This window comes from Pezoporus occidentalis, unplaced genomic scaffold (assembly GCF_034315485.1).
Source record: "Pezoporus occidentalis ecotype Australia unplaced genomic scaffold, CSIRO_AGI_Poc_V1 ctg204, whole genome shotgun sequence".
Classification (NCBI taxonomy): domain Eukaryota; kingdom Metazoa; phylum Chordata; class Aves; order Psittaciformes; family Psittacidae; genus Pezoporus; species Pezoporus occidentalis.
In genome coordinates, this window is record NW_026913900.1 from 856911 (window position 1) to 878724 (window position 21814).

Sequence of the window (21814 nt, forward strand, 5' to 3'; positions counted from 1 at the left end):
AATGGAGACTTTGAGCAAACGCCAGGTAGCTGCTGCTTTCCAAAGCAATGAGTGACCCCGGTCATGTTTAGGAAGGCAAGGCCAGCAGTGTTGGTCTTCCAGATGGGGCTGTGCCCTCTGGATCCTTCTTCCCCCCTCCAGCTGTGCAACCTCTGCACAGCCATCTTCCTCCTCTATGCATGAGGCAGGTAACAGTACTCAGTTTGCAATAGCTAAGCACTCTCCTGATTTAGACTGTAAAAGCTACAGACAAACAGGAAAAAAATCCTAGACCAAGCCTCAGTACAATGTTTGAAGAAAAGGCAGTGTTCATCACTGTAACAGATTTTGCATAGATTTTTCTTTAGTGTTCAGAAATTATTCTTTCTCCATGAAAAATATTGATTATAAATGGCCTTTTTGTTCCTGTTGAATTTTTCTTAATGCAACTACAGTTAAAAGAAGCATAAACAGACCTGTCTCAAAATGCTGAAAGCTGAGAAATGTACCAATTTTTGAATTTTCAATAAAACAAACCCTTTTTGGAAAACATCAGTCATTTGGACAAAGCAATTTTCACTCTGAGTAGAAACATTTTCTACCATAACATTTGTACCATAAACATGAAAAATGTGATAACTGTTCAAAGAAAATCATGCCTCTATTACTTTTCAATGTACAGCTTGCTTTTACCAAGGCTGATAAAATTACTAACAACTAGGCTTTCTTCTCATAAGCATCTACAGATTGGTAAGAAGCCCCTCACCCCCATTATTTCTGATCCCAGCAATATCTGTGCTCTAATGCTGTGAAAAAATTGGTGGACCAAGGAAAGGGGAGCTAAAATTTGTGTTTTAAATTACAGCCACAATTCAAACATGTCATTTCAAATTTGGGCCAACTAAAAGCTTGAGAGAAAAGCACATAAGACCACAGTATACAACAACAACCGACAACAAAATACATGTTGCTAATCAAAAGAGCAAGAAGGTCCAGTGTCACAATTTAAACATACTAGTTTTAATACTGACCAACAGGTGTGTCCTCCGAAAGGCTGAGAAGTGCCATGTTCCCATTTGTGCTTCTGGCTCCATTATCAAAGAAATAGGGGGCATAATTTGCCTGAACTGCAATTAAAACAAAACAGAAGCCAAATAAAAGCATTTTGTAGGTGGCAGTTATTTGGCTTTGTTACCTGACTTTCAGTAAACATGAGCTGCTTGGGAAATACTATGAGTGTGTAACTTACATATTTGCTGCAATGGACTTTCAGAACTATATCGGTACAGGTATTTTAAATAATATTACATCTACCTGTTGCTGTGCCAGTGTTCACACAGCATCAAATAGAGGAAGAGTATATGGAAAAAAAACCCAAACCAAAACCAAACAAACCAAGTAGCAGGGTCTCTTTAAAACATCTCAGTCACAGATAACTTCATTGCAAAATTAACCTTTTCAGCTTCCAGGGACTGTACACCTCTCACATACTCTACACATGTAAGTCTGAAACTTTCCCAGTGCCTCAGTACCTTACCCAATATTCTAACCACATTGTGTCTTAAAATTATGCCCACAGCAAGAGCAATTACCCAGAATTAAATAGTTACTTACTTCCTGCCAGACAACAGCAAAGTTAAAACAAAAAAAAAAAAAAGAAACAACAAATTAGTTGTCATTCTACTGACTGTTAGAGCTTCTAACAGCCCCTTTGAAACCAAACTCTGAATTATAAACACAGAGGGTAACATTCGCACGGGGATCAGTTGCCAAGGAAAATATTTCAGGACAACATTACCACATCAGTAAGGATTAATACAAGATTTAAGGTTCTGCTTGTATCCTCCTGCATTTTTATTTAACAAATTGATTATTGTACTCACCCAGACAAACGTGCACCAAACTGAGAAATAAGGAGGGAGTGAAATGCCTTACATGCTTCATCTCACTGAAGAAAGTGCCAATTTCTTCTCTGTTTCAACTTATGTTTTTTTTTGTTTTGTTTTTCTCTCTGAAAGGTCCCGGAAAGTGTCCTTCAGACTGATGTAGTAGAGAAATGTGCAAGAGGCAGTAACAGATGCTAAGATGTTAAGCGGATGACAAGTCTTAATTTCTGAGGAATTTAAAGAAGCTCCTTCCTACTACCTAATTAGACCAATTACTTTGCAGGGAGCTGTGGGACTCATTTCTGAGACAAGATTTGGAGGAATCAGTGAACTCTCATAGGTTCTGCTTTTAGTATACTGTATTTGTGTTGTCCAAGCACACAAGTCAGAGAGAAGGTAAAGTAAAAAACCATTTTCATTCTAAACTCTGTCTTTAACTCTCTAAGCCAGTCCTCTATTTTTGAGAACTAAAAGAGTTTCCTCTTTATTTTAGCTTTGATAACCTTAAGAAACTACAAAGGAAGAAAATCCAGCATTAGCAACAAACAATAAATGTGATTGTTCCTCATTTAAAGGAAACAATCACATTTATGATAGCAAAAAGTACACAAAATTGCATACTAAAAATGCAGAAATCAAAATGCTGTTTTCAAGAGCTGGCCTGATCATTTAATTCTTAAACTGCATGAATTTCTGAAAGTGCCTTTTACATTCAGCAGGTAATTTTTGACCAACATACTAAAAAGTGTGTTTAACCACCAAGTTAATAAAGTAGCTTTTTTTCATTGCTTGCTTTGATTTTCTGCACATAAAAGGTGTTTGCGCTGCTGTAAAATATATATCATCCAATAATTATAGAGTTAAAAACCAGTCACTCTGGGAAGTTATTCACATACAAAGCTTTCGGCTGCTTAAAAGAAACCTCATCAGTGGTACTACTTAGCTTCCAGACAAGGAGATGTTTATGTAGTGGCTTAGCTGTTTAAACTTGACCTGAGTAAGGCAAAGCACTTACCCTGTAAGGATGTGTTAATGGAGTTTTCTGGGGTTTAATTAACAGCCTGCCTGAAAGAAATGTCTAAGAAATTAATCACAGAGTTTTTCATTGCAATACTTTAAAATGTGACAGAAGCTACACTTTCTTCCAGGCAGGGCCCCTTGGTGCTGGTGCTGGCAAGGAGAGCCCTGGTACCCCATCTGGTACACTCAGGTCTCCCACAGAGTTGCTGCTGCTGCAGAGCTTGCTACAGGATGACCTGATGGTGCTGTCAGCCCCTCGGGGCCTTCTCGGGGCTGGGGAGCATTCCTGCTACAGCAGGACCTCGTGGCCATTATCAGTGCATGGGTCCCATGTAACTCGGTGGGACGCTGCATGTCCTGCAGCATCCAGCTAGGCTGTGGGCAGGCAAACCACTGCTAGCTCCAGAACAGGCTGGAGACACGGAAAGCAAGTGCAGAGCCACGAAGCAGCTCCAGACTGGCCAACAGTGGAGATTTTTTGCTCCCTCATTCATCCATGTGTTTTATCATTACCTGCTAAGATTTTGGGAGAGACAAGTGTTTCCTACACCTAACCCTGCAGACAGAGTCTTCCTTGTCAACACCTGCCTGCTAAAGGTGGGCAGCGCTCCTGGGCTAGCTTTCCTCACATGCACAGGAGAGGGATGGCCTGGGCAGTTTCTGTGTTATTTTTCCTACAGAGGGAGCTGCCAGTTAGGTCCTGCTGCATATTTATAGCGTACCTTACTCACCAGTTGCTGAAGCTGCAGGGTGAATGAGTGATGGAGGAGGCCATGGGAGAGAAGTCTTTGCTGCAGATACAGTGCTGTGATACTCCCATGCTGTGGACAGAGCATTTCTGCACCTTCAGATTTCCCTGGACCTACAGTGCTGCTGGGAAGACACCTCTGCCTGCAGAACAAATCAACCATAAGGCTCCCAGAAAGGTAGAACTCTTGGACAAAATATTGCCAAAATCCATCATCCATTGTGGAACTTGCCAGAGAATGGTACACAGAGCAAAAGCCTAAAAAGGCTCCAATTTGTTTGATTAGACAAATTATTGAAGATTAGGTTCATCGGTGACTAGCAAATGCGATACGGATGCAAACCCTGGCTCAGTAAGGCACTAAATCACCATCTGCCAGAAGCAAGAAAGTTAAACTAAGGGAAGGCTCTTTGTCATCTTGATCTTTTTCTAACCCTCTCCTGAAAGATCAGACTTTAGGTGTGACTGTATGACTATTCTTGTAGAGCAGTGTTTGTAAAGGCTCTGTGTCGAATCAATGTGTGACTGCAAAGCTCAGGGGAGCCTGCAGCAGGCAACCAAGAAAAACAAATGTATTTTTAGTACATTTAAATTCGTGATATGGGTATCTAAAGCTGAAAACTGTGTGGGAGGGGATACACATATAGATGATGGATACAAATGTAGTCCCTATTACAGATTTAACCATTCCACCACTGTCAAAAGTAATATTAAACCACTGATAAAATCACAGAAATGCACCTGCATGGTGCCCAAAAGGAAACATAAATAGCATCCAGATGTCCTTTCACCTGCTTCTTCAGTCCAGAACTAACAACAAGCTTTTTTTCTACATACTATTTTCCTAGTTTTTGTTCAAGTTAATAGCTGTCTGTTCCCCTGGTTGCATCCCCCGGGAATCTAAATCTCTAGGGCCTGCATCTCCAAGGAAGCAAAATGTCTCACTTCTGAATTTCAATGAATTTGAGCTCTTAATCCCCTTAGAATTTGAAAACCTAGCTAGTATGTGTCTATGCACACCCAGATACGTACTTAGCACAGCAATACTCTGACAGTACTTTGTTTCTCTCAGAAAATATGCTGTCGTCAAAGCTAATACAGTTCATGGATCCAGGCTGATTTTGATACATTTTCACTTTGTGAAAAAAAAGGTGAAGGAGGGGCTTTCTGGAGAGCAGTATATTCTGTACCAAGAGTTTTAGCAATAGAAAGATCGCTCTGTCTATGTAGAAGAAACTTTTGGTTTCATATATTTTTAGCATATCAAGTAGCAAGAATCATAAAAGAAAAACAAAATATACACATTTGAACTGAACCATTTGTTTTCCCAGGATGTTCTGTTTACTATGACATATATTGATATTTACTATGAAATATAATATATACTGTTCAGTATGAAAACATATCTGGAAAGATCCAATAGTTTCAGGAAAAAAGTTCTGAGTTTGGGTCACCGGCTAGCAAGATCTACTGCATACTGCTGGACAACCTGAATTTTTATAAAATAAAAGTTTTAATGTTGAAGGATGCTACAACAATGCAATGAATACTTTTGCAGACTTCACCCCTTCTGACTGCAGCTTGTGTGTACTGGCACCAGGACAGCATTGCTGCAACCGCCGGTTTGGGCACTGTTAAGCCCACTGAGATAGATACCCTGAGCCATTGAAGGCTTCTCTTCCCCCAGAACAAATCCATACCCCAAACCAAAACCAGATCCTTACAGGGCACAGGGGCCAGACAAAAAACTGACCACACACAAGTCCCTACCAGCTTCTTCCCTCTTATTGCTCTGAGCCTTCAAGAATCTTGGAAAAACCCAGGAACCAACATGTTTACTTTTCTTAGCCCTAAACCCCAGTTTAAGTCTGAGACTAGTAGTCTTCCTTAGCCAAGTATGGCTGAGAAGAAATGGGCTTCCACCTGTACTGAGAGCTACACTTCTTCTATTTCTACATCCCTGAATATGGGAATAATGGGCCTCACCAAGACAGCTGTTCTTGAGCCCAGTCTCAGTGCCACACAGAAAATGTAGGCCAGACTAGAACTAGCAACAGATGCCAGCATTAAAGAACGCATAAAATACAACAAGACCCCAACCCCTCACCCCTGCAGCAACACCAGTCTGAGTTTAGGGCTCCCCAGGAGGCCTGCTTACAGCTGGCAATGAGCAGGTGCCTCTATTTGGCCACTATCATCCCTGCGGACACTCACTGCTACCCGAATTGGCAGTCTGAGCAAAGAGGGCAAAGTCTGAGCTGGCACAGAGATAAATTACTCTTTCCGCATTGTGGGTGGCCCTTCCACCTCAGGGCAATCACATTAGAGCTGCCTACCTGGAGAATGACTGCTTGGCATATAAATGTGAGGTTTCCATGAGCTGCATTTCAATCAGCTTTCAGATGGTTACATGTATTTGCAATTTAACAATTAAGAATAGAAAGAAAAATAAAATGAGAGGATAACAGAGACTAAATTATTTTGCACTGCCCTGCTTTGCTTTATATTAACTATGGAGTCTTCAGATTTTATGCCTGCTTCTGACTTAAAACTCTCCTTACTCTTGCAAATTTGAGTGTGATAGGAAACTTGTTATTTAGCTTTGAAAGAGCAAAGGCAGGCAAGCAGGGGGTGTCTGCAACATACAGCACAGGTAAGACAGATACCCTAACAACCCTGAGTTTAACACAGCTGTAATCACAGCTGGGCTGTCCCATATGTGTATCCGCTATACACTTGACATACAAAGCACTAAGTACAGCAAGAAGCTTCTCTTCCAAATAGATGGCAAGACTCTCTAAAAGAGCAGGTATACAATTATATCCATACAGAATCTCATACCTGTGAAAATGAACTTTATAACCATGACCAAATCTGAGGGTGAGAGCTTTTTAAAGAAAATGAACCAAAACTCAGTCTACCTGCACTAAAACCACTCACTTGTGTTCACTCCCACTGCCGTGAAAAGCTAGAAGGAAGTCAGCAGTTTTGTTCCAGTAACTGCTAGTAAAGTGTTATTGTAAGGTTACAAGACAAACCTTGAAGGAGGAAATACTTCATTGTTTAAGCATGCACAGACAGAGACCAAATTATGGAGGTATGTATGGTCAATATTTCATAGGGCACAGAATAATGTCAGATTTTCCTGTCCCTAACTTCTTAAATGGTCTTACACAGTGGAGTCAGTCTAGAATCTTCTCTTGCTGGGGGAGTATTTTTAAACGCCAAACTCCACATATATAATCTAAATAAATACAATTTTAATTCTCTGTGGACCCCACTTTACTGGACCTCTGATAGTGTTTCTGCTTGGCACAAACTGTGAGAAATAACTCACTGCAGCACATCAGGAACCAAAAAAAGTTACACAAGTAGCAGAGCAAACAGGGTAAGATAATGGTCTATGAACAGGATGTACCCAGGGCTCCTTTAGACAAAGTGGTCTTAAAAAATGAATAACACTATCCTGTGAGGTCAGACAGCCCTGTTATTTCACATACCACAATATATCTAATGACATGCTACAGCTTTGTACAACAATATCATGAGAGAACCGCAGATGTGATGCCCTTATCTACAAAGGAATGAAGAAATGACAATGGGAAGAAAACAGAGAGACAGCAGACGCTAAGCATCTAGCAATTTTAGCATTTCCACGGTAACTTTTAATAGGATGTCAGAGTGCTTCCCACCAAACTGTAGTGAGTTTTTTTTTCCGTATAGGTAAAGAGGCAATGCTGTCCTCCCCTCAGAAAAGAAACTATAGTCTGCAAAACAAACACCTCGGGGCACTTGCCTGCATGATTCATCATGAGTTGTTGTCCTTGACTCTGGGTGGCAGCAGAGAAGGTTTAGGAACACCTAGGAAAAAGATGTAACACTCCCACTATTTCATCTCAGCTACAGCTCATCCTGGTTGTAGTCTGCCAAGAGCGTTTTATAGCGTTTGCAAAAAAGCTGCTGTAGGTAACTGGGGAAAGGAGAACATTTGCCACAGCTGCTAGGTAATTAAGGTTCCTGCTATGCCATTTAACTAGCTTAGAGGCTTTTAAAGGCCTCTGCAAAATCTGTTTACGATTCAGTAACTTTGCCTCTTTGGAAGCTACATATCACTCTCCTCATTTTGTTTTGACAGGGACAGAAAAAGAACAAATAGTCCCTAGAATATCCAGGTATATTTAGGTGGCCCACATTCATTCCAGCAGCATAATCTCTGATGGATGTGGTGCCACAGAGCATGACACAGATCGGAAATATGACATTTAACAACAGACAGTCTAAGTTATTTATGGAAGAACTAGTACTGTTCATTGTTTTGCCTGTAAAAGTTGTACATATAACTCAGAGGTGGGGTGTGAATAACAAATGAATCAAGGTTTTACAGTTTACTTAGTGTGTCTGAGAAAAATAACAAGACTTGTCAAGGCAGAGCAAAGAAATGCCTGTGTTCTTCTCATAAATCTTCTGGCTGGCATGCATACCATGGGCATCACCGTAAAGATGCCCTGCTTACATGGCATTAATATGATCTGTTGAACCAGGGGATGTATGAAAACTAAACATGGTCTTTTCACTGCCATGTATAACCAAACTCAGCTGTTCAGTACAGGAATGGCATGAATACCATTAGATGAACCCTTGCTAGAAATCCACTCTAGACAACACCAGCACTTCAGCCACAGGGGCTGGTGTGGAGAATTACCTGGATTTTACTCAGATATCCGTGTGACACCCTGGCTGCAGATGGGTCTTCCTATGACGCCTCTTTGGAATGCAGATGTGAGCCTTAACGTTCTCAGAAGGGAATCCCAGAACTCAGCAATTCTCAAATTGGGTTAAGTACTGAGGTACTTACCTTGTTAGGATCTGGGAGATCCAACCAGCCCACAGCATATCTCAGCCTTCGATTGCTGTAACAGCGAGAAACCTGAGCATTTAGGCAGCCTTAGACAAAAATAGTGCTTATCCTTAACCTAGAAAGCAAGATGTATTTCAGCAAGTTTTCTAGTTATAACAAAAGGCCTAAATACTCCACTTTGAGGCAATTTACCTTACCTCAAAAATATGTGGGACTATCTCTATTCCCACATACACTTTTCTAGCAGCTGTCTAGCTTTTGCCTGGAGAGACTTCTACAGCCAATAGTCCTGTACATATGTTGGTTCTCAAAATAAATAGTTTAACCTCTCCAGATGTCAGCTCTTCATGCCTACCAGCTCTGCCTATGTCTCCTATGTCTACCTCTGCTCTTACCATTTCCTCCCACGCCTTCAAGTACTGTGCTTATTTGGGTTGTTTTTTTTTTTATGATAATATTCAATAAAGCAAATCAATAGAACTATATAAGAAGAATCTCAAAAATAAATTTTAATTTGAGAAATTAATGAAATTAGCTGGGAACAGACTTCCACGTCTGGTAACTGAGATTACATGATCCAAAATTACTACAGTGAAGGCGGAAACACAAACGAAGTGACAGAAAAATCCCTACTCACTGTGACTTTAACATGATTAGATGATGCCTTGAAACAGAGATGCTCAAATCTTGTAACTGAAACTGTCCTTGAAAAAAAAAATTATGTCTGGAAACAACAAATGCAATGCAGAAATATTTTATGCCACATCTTTTTGACAATGTGCGCTCCAGTCAGTCTCATGAACAGAAATTCATGGAGTTAAAGTAGTTCAGCACAAGGAGAACAACTTGAGGAAATTTAGACAGCAGAATAATATCTCTGAGATAAGATCTCACATAGATCTGACAAAGAATGGGTGGGGGACCATCTTGCTTGAGACAAAAGATGACTTTTCTAGTCAGTGAGAACAGCCAGTAAGAAAAGCTTGGCATCAAAAACTGTAAAAACATGTGTAGGAACAGAAGAAAGCATGGAAAAAAAGCTGGGGAAGGAAGCAAGAGAGAAATTTTTTTCAATACACAGGAAAAGGTGCAAAGCTATAATAACATCACAAAGAGAAGATTGGCTTCCCTTCTCAGACTTAAGGATCTGTTTTAAAATCTCTTGAGTCTTCACTTAAATTGATGGAAATCTAGGGGAGTTCTTTTCAGAGTTCATCGAAGGTGGAGCTTATGAGGTTAAGGCCAACCATGCACATAGTGCTTTGCTAGACATAACTTCAGGTCAGATTTTTTTTTAATCTCTCTTTTCATCAGCCACTCACCTGAAGATTTTTGCAGAAGAAAGCAGCAATACTGGTAGATATTTAACTAAGTTAAAGGATAATGATGAATTGTTTAACCTTGGTACATTCAAACAATTTCAAGATAAGAGCCCAGTGACAATTGCCATCGTTTACTGTTTCCCAAATAATGAAAAGTTAACTGGAAAGCCAGTGAGTTGAAAAGAACACTTTAAAGAGGGACTTGCTGCACTCTGCATTATCTCATTCAGAACCTTGTTTTCAACCGTCTGGTTGCTTCTCTGATAGCATTTGTAAATGCTCTCTCTTTTTCTTCAGACTTCTGTTGGTAGGACAACATCTTTCTTCCCAGGCATACTGACCTCTTGGGGAAAATTCCAGGGTGGAAACAGGTTTTAGCCTTGCTGGCACAAAGCTGTGTGTAAAACCACACACCTGGCACTGACTGTGTGACAGGGCTCTGCAACAGTGCAAACAGGAAGTCTTGTCTTTAGAACTCACTTTGCAAAGACAGCATTTTCCAGTACACTTCAGTTTTGGGAGCTGATTTTAAGAGCATGATAGAGAGATTTGATTTTCATAGACCAGGCAAACTGTATGGACTACAGCGTAACTGAACAGTGCCTCAAGAATGTCTTTCCCCCCCCTGAGGTTAGGATCATTGCTGATGATGAAACAACAATCACAGAGCCCAGCAGATAACCACTTTTCTTCACTGACTTAAGCCCTAAAGTGCCATCTTGCCAGTCAAACGAGGGAAACACTGCTGCTCTTTATCTTTTGGACTTGGAGATCCTATTAGCCAGGATCTATAAGTTGCTTTGACTGCACTACACTTACCAGAAATGCATGTGAACATTAATACAGTTAAGAGATTGTACAGGTGCCTAGTGGGCAGTTAATCACAATCATCCACTGACCGGGCATTTTTGTGTGCACTGAACTTTTGAATGCCTCCTATATAAGGTTTAAATCATCACCTGTGAGTATCTGTGCTGTACTGCCAGCTGGGACTAATCAGCTCTTGAACTGGATCATTATGCATCATTCTTGATGCAGTTTTGAGTTTCTGACAGAAACTGGGCTTGGAATGACAGCTTCTTGTGACTACAGAGATTTTTGTGATAGTGTCAGGTTGAAGGAGACAGACAAGTCATGTTCAGTTTAGGATCTCTCACAGGCACATAGTGACCTGATTTCTCTGATAATGCTGAAAGCCTCTGAAAGAGGCTGACCAGATGGCATTGTGAATGTAAGGTGCTTATCCTACAGCAAATCTCTGGCCTTAGCCACTCCCTTGCAGAGCATCAGTCTGAAAATGTGGAATTTAATCCCCTACATCTGAAGATACTCACAGTCAGTGCATCTGAAACACACTAACCAATGCTGGCACAAAGGTTGAATGACAACTTGAACAAATCCATGTCCAGACACTGAACTTTTCTGGCAGATATCACCACCACTGAAATATTGAAAACCAAAGCAATTTTTGGGAATGCTTCCTCTGCCAATACCCCTCCTCTGAGCTTAAAAGGCAAAGCATGACAAGACCTTTTAGCGTTCAAAACCAACATAGGTTATCCAGTGGCTGCCCTAAGTCTTGTAATACTGAAGGGCTACTAGGAAGAACAGACATACACAGGTTGGAGTCAATATCTTAGTTCATGCAATTTCATGTTGGACTAAGGAGCTCTCTTGCTTCCCACCAGCAATTGAAAGAATACTTAATCTTGCAGAGAAATTAGCCACGGTGAAGACAACTGCTCACATCTAATAAGAACTGCTTTATCTGAGGCAACAAGAAGATTGATGTGTAAGGGAGTTTTCTCCTCACCTTCCACCTACAAGAGGAGAAAGTCAGTCCTAAGCTTTGGCCAAATTCTTCCCAGAAAAAACTTTAGTAAAAGGGTATACACATCTGATCTGCATTCACCATCTGACAATACTTTCCTAAAGCTATTCATGGCAGGGTGTGTGTGTGTGTGTGTGCAGCTACAATATCAGACTAAATAGAATCAGGCAACAGATCTCCAGACTTGATCCAATGAATACTGAAGTCACCAGGAGTCTTCCACTTAGTTTTGGCAAGAGTTATTTTATATACCTTATATATCATGTATATCTACAACAGGAAGTATTTATCCCTCTTTTCTTATGTTTCACCTGACTTTATTATTTCAGATGACAATGTCCATGCAGAATTTTAGTTTTCCTTAGCAAACACAATTCCAAGAAGTTGCCATTAGTCCATACTTTGGATAAACAGAACTTCTCCAGAGCTAAAAACCTAAAGTCTTCAACTATACCTAGGCCTTTTCCTCAGTTGTTTGCTACAGTTTAGAGGGCTGAAAGGCCAATAGCAGAAGCACCCATTAGACCTTTTGGGATCCCATTCTGTATAAAACCCACATAATTTAATTTCTTTTATTACCCACTTTGAAAGGAGAGATCCCCAAACCTGCCTCTGCACCAACCAGCACTCCCTGACAGCAGGGATCATTTCTCCATTGCTCCTGACAATTCACAGTCATAGTGCCAAATAAGACAGACTGATTCGGGGTTTTCTGGTGGTATTAAGTTCTAAACAAAGTGAGGGGCTACCTGGCTCATTTAGTTCACAAGGTCAGACCATGATCTAATCTGTTCTGACAGGCATAGAGATGATACTTCAAAAACACCTTTACTGGAACCTGGAACTTGAAGGAACTATTGTTCCTATTGTGCAATTTTCTTGTTTGACAGCCAAATGCACACAAAAACACAAGATACAAAAAAAAAACACCAAAACACAAACCCAAAACATTTGTCAGCTTGGACAAGCTAAATTTACTACTTTATTTCTGCGTACAGCTTGTGCATTTTGAAAACCCACAGAGCAAATATATGTTACTCCTCAGGTAATACCAAACAAATATATGCAGAAGTGAAAGGAAAACAAAAGGAAGAACAGATGCCTGTAAGTGAACCCAGCATCAGATGGTAGCTCTGTTTAACCACATGAGGAAAACAGCCTGGTACATAAAAATCAAACTCTGTTGAGGAATCACCTTCAAGGGCTGACATATGATGTCCTGATACCTCTAGATGAAGCAAAAAAGCATGTTTGGGCAGCAGTCACAATCTATGCTGAAATAATTTGAGAATATCTGTTTTATTTTGTTCAGCAAAGCCTAGGACCTCACACAAGTAGCATCTTTAACTTGAACAGCCCTTAACCTTAGGTTGAGGCCAGTTAGGGAAACTCAGAGAGTAAAAATACTGGAGTGCATTAAGTGGTGTCCCAGGATCCCTCCAGAGACCCGTAGTATTCTTTTAATTGTGCTAATGGTCTTTGATGCTTATGTTTTTGCTATCAGAGAAAACATTTTGCCTGAAGAGGACTGGAGAGTGTGGGGTGAAGAGAAAAATCGTACAGCATTTTTTCAGATGTAAAAGAAAACTTCATGCTTGTTCACAATGCTTTATATAGAGCTGAAAACACACATGGTTATATCTTACAGAGTAAAAACGTGCTGCAAACATTTAATACCAAAAATTCTCTTCACATTTATTTGTCATTTGTATTCTATGGATTCCTTCTACAAAAGACAAAATAGAAATAAAATACGCTGGCCCAGTGATCAGCAACAGAACAATCAAACATAACTGCTTCGCCATCCTCCTGACTCAAAGATCTCGCGAGGAGAACTGGCAGCTCCTTCATCCTCAATATAAAAATGCTATGCATGGTCAGCTCTTCAAAAATAGGAAGCTAAGAGTCAGATCTATCTAATCTCAAAACTAATAAGAAAATAAAACGATAACAAGCACACAGGAGACTCAGAAATAGGTTCAATTGCTCATTACAATAGAAACACTGACAGTGAGGGCATGGCTTCAAGGAACTGCCCGTATCTGTGACCCTTGGGAATTGCATTTGCCTGTGTGGGCTACAACAGGCCTCTGACTGCCCCCATTCAACTCCTCCAAATTCTGAAGGGCACTGAGACTATTCCTATTGTACTGAAAATTATTTTAAGAGAAGCAGTGGTACTATGAGTACTGAGGGAAAAAATATTATTTCCAATCTGCAATTTCCCCAAGAGCAGGAAATCTTCCTCCTCCTCATATTCACTAGAAGGAAAAATGAATTTATGAACAAGCAAATAATTCTGTTTTAAGGACTTGCCTCCAGGCAGAGAAATAGCATATGCAGAGGACAATGAGGAAAGGACAAAAGATATGTGAGCAAAGACACCAATCACTGCTAATGATACCAGCAGAGTGTGCTCCAGTTTCTCTGTTGTTCAGCCCTTTGGTATTATTCTTTGCTTTAATTTCATGTTCCAGCAATTTTTGTTTATTGGGTGATCACACAACTCAGGTGTCTTGAAAGAACAGATGCCTTCTGGCTTCAGGAGGAAGATATTTAATCTGATTAGCTTTAACACTTTTCACTATGCTGTTTAATAACCACTTGATGACATTCTTCTAGGAAGTTAAACAGGTCTCTTTGCTTTTAAAGTCAGATTTAAACCCTCAGAGGAGATGATACTCAAAAGCTTACCACTGTACTCAAATCTGGTCATTTACCACTTTTTTAACAATTTGCTTATCTAGTTTCTCAGCTGTTTCTAAATGATGAACTCTATCTCACTTGCTAGAAATGTAATTTCAAGTGAATTTCAAGCACTGAGAGCAAAGGCTGCAGTAAAAATCATCATGTGCCTAACTACAAACACGATCATTTTGTCAATACAAAATTAATCATTCATAGAAAAGGTTAAATATGCACATATACCAATAACTAGAAACAATAACATCAGTCCTTTACCACCTGTCAGGCAATCCATAAACACTAAATATACTGATTCAGCTAGGTCTTTAACCAGCTCTCCTTCTCCTCTCACTTGAGGACCTAAATCCCTGTTTGGTGCAGAGGAATATACAAGTGACATGAAGTCTGGTGGCAGCCAGACAGCTTTTCCTGACTCTTTAGCTGCCAGGCTAATGTTATCAAGATGATGGAGCCCGAGTGAATGAATAAACAGTAATGAAGCCTTTCCCAAATGAAAAAAATAAGATACACTCATGTCCTGTCTGTGCAAGCAGGGCCCTCCACCAAGTAAAGCACTGTGAGATGTGCCAGCAGGCAGATGTTTTTCATCCTGTTCTCACTCTGCTCATTTTAACTGTGGAAGGGGTCCAGGAACTTTTTTAAGGGCTTTCTGAGGACAATTCTTGCAGTATTTCCTTATTTCCATCAGACTCATTTTGAAAGTCATATCTGTAAAACAAAGATGGAAAGGAGAGAAAATGGAAAGAGTTGTTTAATTGGGAGTGTGGAACATGGCACAAAACTTTTAATACCTGAAGCTAAACTTTGTTTGTATGGGCAGGCTTAGATTATCAGGGTGGATAATGAAAATGGATGTGATGGTAGTTTTCTTTTTATTTCCCTTGTCATTAGGTTCCTGGAGATCAATCATTCACAGCAGCTTTTTCTCCCAGTACCAAGGGTGCACAATCACTGAAAACATGATTGCTGCTGCTGGAAGTTTCTACAGTCAGATGAGGGTCTTCATAGTTACAGGGGCAGTGCTACTGTCTCTCCAGAGCTCAAGTCCCACAATCAACAGTATCATCCCCTTACTATCATCACATTCACCATCTTTCCTGGACAGAAGCCACAGGCTGACATTGCCTTGAAACATTCTCTTTCTGGGACAGTAATTGTTTCTGATGAAAGAACAGAGTTATAGAAAATCAGTGGTTTTGCTTTAAAAGTAGTATGGTTAAATTACCTGCCTCCTTCAGCCACACTGAGTTAGCCTCTGAGTGGCTTTGCAGCTTCCTCTAAGCACATGCCCAGCACAAAGAATGGTGCAGAGTAACCCTCATAAAAGCACTGTGTAAAGCAAGTAGCATTCTTCTAGAACAGACAGCACCACAGACTCACAAGTCACGCAGAACTCTCAGAACAACACAAAACAAAGCTAAAGTTGTACAATTCCAGTCCATAACTCTGTATGAAGCAATCCACTGTGTTTAGCTTTGGGCAGTTGCTGCATTACACTTAAGCTTTTACACCTGCCTCTCAATAAGAGTCGAAACAGATTCAGATCAAGCATTTTCATATAAGCAGGTTTGTAACAGAGACAAGAAGGCATGTGCAACAGACAGGGGCACGATGCATGAAAGCAAACAAACAGCAATCCCTGACCTAATCAGGTTTGACTGCAGCTGGGGGCAGGAGATGGTCCCTGTAAGCATGTCCAAGTGCTCAAGAGAACAAGGGCAGAGTCTAATGGGGACAAGCAAAAATCATCAAGTATTGCTAGGTCTGCAACAGAGAAAGACATTTCAGATTCCTTTTGTAAGAGATCCTTGTGGTGAATTTACAGGGTTTTATGGAGCGCTTCCTTTGTACTTCTTTCTCCCCCTCACCATAGTACTTTCCATTGCTCTGCGAGACCAGTATTACTGTATTTTACCCACAGGGAACAGTTTCAAAGGAACATTTGCTTTGGAAGCACATTTTATCAGAGAGTTTTCATGCCTGTTGCATAAAAAAACCCTAAAACACATCCTACTTTGTCAGATAGCAGAACATACCTCAGAATGAAAAGTAATAACCATGCTCATTGTAAGAAGTCTCAGTACTTTGGAAAGGTTATAGGCCTCACGAGGTAAGACACGGCATCCCTTTCAGGCAAAGAGCAACAAAAGCCACATCTGTGCATTCAGCTGCATGCTGCAGTCCTTTTAGATGAGCTGTGAACCCACTGTTGTTGCTGTAGATCATTTAGAGCTGAAATCCTCTGTTGCTACTGCACTTACTAATTAAATAAGACCCCAAACAGATATAAAACCATGACCCACAAGCATAACTCTGAAATGGGTTCACTGTTTCTGGTACCAATTAGACACTGCCTATAAAACAAAACCCATGATTCAGCACTGGGAGACTGGAGGGAAAGACACCAGCTAAAGGGAAACCTAGGTTTATCTAAATACAAAAAGGAACAAAGCATTTAAAGTATTTTATCAGCTGGAATGAATTTGCTGCAAAGTTCAAATTAGTCATAGAATCATAGACTAATAGAATAGTTAAGGTTGGAAAGGACCTTAAGATCATCTAGTTCCAAATTAGTCATTTTATGATGAAAAGATTAGAAGGTAAATAAGTAAATAGGAAATAGACTATTTTAAATCAAATTCTGTACCTTTAGAGTTTAATGTAAGTTATCACCTAGCCATTTTAATGACTTTAGAAACTGTTATCCTAAAGAGCATACCTAATCATTTTATCCTAAACTTGTTCATGGTTTAGGCTTTTTTACTGGGGTCTTACTGAAACCAGGGATACAACGGACATACAGAAAGAAGTAAACTGAGCTTTTTTTGACTAGTGACAGTGTCAAATCACCATAATAAGGATATATGAAAGTAGACAAGGTCGCTAAGAGATAAAACTGCCATATTTATACAGTGAAAGCACTGATTTGATGGCAGAAATTCCAATCACCACTTTAGCAAACACTGACTCCACAGGAAATCTGCATTTTGCTATCAAAAGTAGCTCTAACTAGAATGGGAAATTTAATTTCAGATTTAGTTCTCTGATTGCTCACATGAGCAAGAAGCTAAGGTAACTCTGAGCTGCCTCACTCATTCTGGCATTACCTTGTTCCAGAGCCAGGCAAAGGAGGCTGGTTTCAGCCTTGTGCAGGTACACAGAGCATTTTAAGTAAACAAAGAGGTACATAGGCAGGGAATACTGAGCTTGTAGCTGGAAGTATTTGCATCGGAACTCCAGTTCAGAGTGAGACACAGCAACTCAGAAAACAAGGAAGAAAAAAACAAAACCAAAACCTAAAACTCAAACAGTGAAGATTGGTTTTCTGAAAGGGAAGCTACCATTTTAAACTCCCATCTAGAATGTGGATACTTTAAAAAACAGCAAAGTGCTTTGCCTTCGCTTTGAAGGCTGTGGCTGTTCTCTATTTCCCCTTAGAATAAATGGTCTCAAAATACCACAGGGTGGTCTTCCCCTTCCACTTGCTCTGAGCGGGGAACATATTTGGCTTGAAAAAACTACCGTGTACTTCAATGCAAGTGGATTTCTACTTGCGCAGTCTTTAGACACGCATATTTAGGACAAATTCCATCTCAGGTAATTCTTGTTCCTGGTGGGGCCGCGGGTTCAAAAACTGTATTTTTAGGAATTTACAGAATTACACTTTGGTTGAGCTCTCAAAACATGGAGATAGATGCAGCCACAAATAGGCAATGATGGAATACACCAAGGCAAAGGCATGAAAAGACTTTTGTAGACTATTCTTATTAATGAGGGACTATGCTATGGCTTTCTGTCCTCAAAACAAGAATTAAACCTTCTAGGAAGCAGGAAGTGATATGAATACTTTATGCATTGATCAGACTAGATCATATTTTTCTTGATTGTTTTACACTGTGAGCACTAAACAGATTCTCTTCTGCTCTTATTTCTTCCTGATCCAAGCATTCAGTAAGTTAATTGAGAAAAGAGAACAATTTCAGTAATGCGATGAAGATAATACCTTCACGGAAAATTCTGCAAAGTTTTCAAATAGAAAAACCTCTACATACTGTGATTTATCTATAATGATTACTTAATTAATGCAATGAAACTGTAAATCTTATTACCTTTAGGCACTTTTTTGTTGAATTTGGGTAGTTTTGAGCGACTGACTTCTTTAACCTTCCTACCTAAGGGTGAAGAAGAATACATTACCAGTGGAGACAGATAATGCAAATAGCTCTACATATGTGTTCTAAATGGATTACAGTCCACAGACATTTTAATTACCATATTTATCATTGAAATCCTTGAACAGAGAGATCTGTGAAACAAAACATCATCATGACTCATGTTTACACCTGTGCACGGCTTTATTTATTTATTTATTCCCATTCCTAGCATGGAATGGGAATTAATTTGTTCTTTTCCATCATTACGAGTACATACACTGGATACATGAAGACTTTTTACCCTTTGAAATGTCACATATTGGCAATACAAGCAGCAAACCTAGATGTTTTAACCTAAGAAAAACTCTGCGCTCTTTTAATAGTTACATCACTTAATGAAAACATAAAAGATTAGCAAGCGGGAGAAAGCATATCTCTGTGTCCATATGAACAGGAGCGTAGAATAATAAATTTCTTTGGGTGAGCAAAGCCATTTAGCTATTCCCTCCCTACTAGACCTAAATAAGTGTGCTGTTGATTGCACTTGACAAGTTATGTGCTGGACACGTTAAAGGGGGAAGAAAGTTTGACACTGGAGCTGAGGTAGGTCAGAAAGGACAGAGGTAGGTGATTTCTCAGAAACAAAATCTCGTATGTGCTCAATGTTTCTGGAAATCCCTGTGGCACAGTTCTACAGTCAAGGCTAGTGGTTGTGGCTGCTGTAGCATCTAAGAGGTTTGAAGTATCTTGTCACCATCGTTTCATTCTGTTGTAACAGGTTTTACATTCATCTTGCACACTCAGGCATTTCTACCTTCCCATCAGTGTGTTTATGGATAAGGAACAATATCCTTTGCACACTTTCTCTCCACCTTCTGACTCGTTGAAGGACCAAACTCCTAGGATGCACAGTAATAAAAAGAGAGCATTATTACAGGATGCTGAGTGTATTCATTTAGGTTTACAGGGTACTCCTGTCTCCTGCCCTTTCTGGACAGACTTATACTATGCTCCTGAAGACAAATCTAGAAATTCTCCAACTCCCTTTGCACTTTTCCTTACGTTTTCATCAACAGGTTTGGGAACCCTGAATAAATAGAGAAGTGGAAAATGCAAAGGGAGCAGAAGAACTTCAGGTATCACCGCTCTGGCAAACAGCTCTACCACTCCGAACAGACTCCAGTAAATGAGAAAACTGGGCAGCCTACTTGATCTGTTTGAAAGACAATCACATGTTGTCTTCCATGTCTCTCCACACTCATTTACAAATAAAGTGATTCTAATGAGGTGTCTAGAAAATACAAAGCATGGCAAATCTGCTGCTCCTGACCTTTGAACATTTAGCTTATTTGGTTTTCCTTATCTCATATTCTTTCTTTACATCTTGTGTAAAATAAACGAATGGAACAATCATGGTAGCTCTCCAAGATTTACAACATCAAACATCAAATCTGAACAGGTAACTCTAAAAGTTGCAACTTTCAATTTAAAAATCCTACTAAACTGTCCCCCTGCAAACCCAGAATGACATCTCTATAGAGATGTGGCTACAGATAGATGCAAAACACCCTGTTTTTAAGATTTAAACTGCTCAATGAATTTGCACAATTTGGAATACTGCAAAATGGTAACTCAGTGCCGCAAGGGAATACTGCAATTAAAGTGAAATACCAGTGGTTAAAAAATGAGTCAAGACTGATAGAAGGTCAGAAGAGCCACTCCCACCTGTTTCACTGTTCTGTAAAGAATTTCTCATTTACTCCAGTTCTGGTGACCTGAATGCTACCTATTCCCTTGTTCCATAAGGGTAGAAACCTTTTCCATTAATGCATTTTTCACAATTCAGAAAAAATATATAATTTTTAGATTGGCAGATGGTTATCTACTGGAAAAGTAATAGACTTTTTTTCAGAGGAGCAGGTTTCAGAACACAGATTCAGGTAAAAGTTAATCATGCTGAGGAATGCAAGAGGAAGTAACAGATAGGAAACACTACTGTCCATACAAAACAAAGCATTGATATGCAAACACATTCTGCAGTCTAATTCCTTTCCTAAATTAATTTTCTCCTTTCCAGTTGTCAAGCTGTTTTCTTTTAATTAAAATCAACATAGAGAATAAGTGTTTTTATATCACAAAAGGAAAGAATAAGATAGGAGACAATTGTGTTATAAGGATATACTGTACCTTCTGCGGTAAAGGCATTGAGAAACAAAAGAAAGACAACCAAAAATTCACAGAGTACCAGAAGCTTCATCTTTCCAACTATCATGAGACCAGACGTCTTTACTGAGGCTGAACAAGCATTCCAGTCTGCCTCCAGTGCAACCTTACCTTTATATAAGGGCGACAAAAGGAATGCTGTGTTCAGAATGGGTGGAGATTTGGCCTTTGAATTGCACTTCAATGGATGAAATGAAACAGCCATTGCTATTATGAGAAGCAGTTTACTCAAAATTAGGCAACAGTTGGCTCCAGTTACAAAGGAGCACCTGGCTTTCAGTATTAGAGTATTCAGGGATGCTCTGATGGGGAGAGTTTGTGTGTGGTTCACAGCAGCCTCCTTAGGTGACCTTGTGTGCTCCTTTGTATACTTGGAACGGCAGCAAGTACACCTGAAATAAAGGTGTGCGGAAAGTGAACCGGAACTGAAAGGCAAACCAAACCCATAGTGTTTAAATCAAAGCAACTGCCAATGTGTTGTTAGCATAATTAACAGGACAGCTGGATAAGCAGCAGATTTCTGAGTTTATTATTAACTTCTCAGTATCTTTTATATCAGATAATTAAGTCTGTTACAGAGATTCCAGTTAACAATCAATTTTAAGAAGTCCATCAAATTCAACACAGTATCAAGGTTCAACAAACAGAATATGCTCTGAGCTATTTAGCCTTAAAAGCTGGGAGTGGTACCTGCAAGCCATTCAGACTTGGAACTGCAGCAGGACAGGTGGCTTCACTCTAGTGCGCATACATTGCCCTTCTGTCCCTCCCCAAATTTCAAAGTTATTGTATTTTAAGTTGTGGATTTGGCTTGTTTCTTGCACTGGATCAGCAGCCTTCCAAATCAGTTTACCTCTTTATCTACCAATTTTCACCAAAAAAACTTATTTCTAGATTCTTAGCTGGGACAGCTGACCCCAACTGATCCAAGTGGTACCCCAGACCACATGCTGTCATGCTCAGCATGTAAAGCTGGGGGGATAAGGACTAATGAGGGGACGTTTGGAGTGATGACATTTGTCTTCTGAGTAGCCGTTACGTGTGATGGAGCCCTGCTGTCCTGGGAATGGCTGAACACCTGCCTGCC

The 21814-nt window shown here is 39.9% G+C and overlaps 1 protein-coding gene and 1 long non-coding RNA gene across 9 annotated transcripts in view; both read right to left on the minus strand.

The window, feature by feature from the left end:
- Window positions 1-10009, minus strand: part of CDHR1 (cadherin related family member 1) — a 51485-nt gene extending 41476 nt beyond the window's left edge. For 2 of the 8 annotated variants that reach the window (XM_062618855.1, XM_062618854.1), the window contains exons 1-2: window positions 1863-3436; window positions 1011-1106 (exon numbers count right to left, since the gene is read on the minus strand). In XM_062618855.1, coding sequence (XP_062474839.1) covers window positions 1011-1106; window positions 1863-1923 — 157 coding nt within the window. In that variant the 5' untranslated portion in view covers window positions 1924-3436. Of the gene's footprint in view, window positions 1-1010; window positions 1107-1862; window positions 3444-3607; window positions 3892-8488 lie in introns of those variants that run through there. The other 6 variants (XM_062618851.1, XM_062618852.1, XM_062618850.1 and 3 more) reach the window with 5 other exon arrangements.
- A 2915-nt stretch (window positions 10010-12924) lies between these two features.
- Window positions 12925-20831, minus strand: LOC134163727 (uncharacterized). Its single transcript, XR_009964815.1, has 3 exons — window positions 20692-20831; window positions 18460-18522; window positions 12925-15058 (listed from the first exon to the last, which is right to left on the minus strand). It is a non-coding gene; the product is annotated as an uncharacterized LOC134163727 (long non-coding RNA).
- Window positions 20832-21814: the final 983 nt, after the last annotated feature.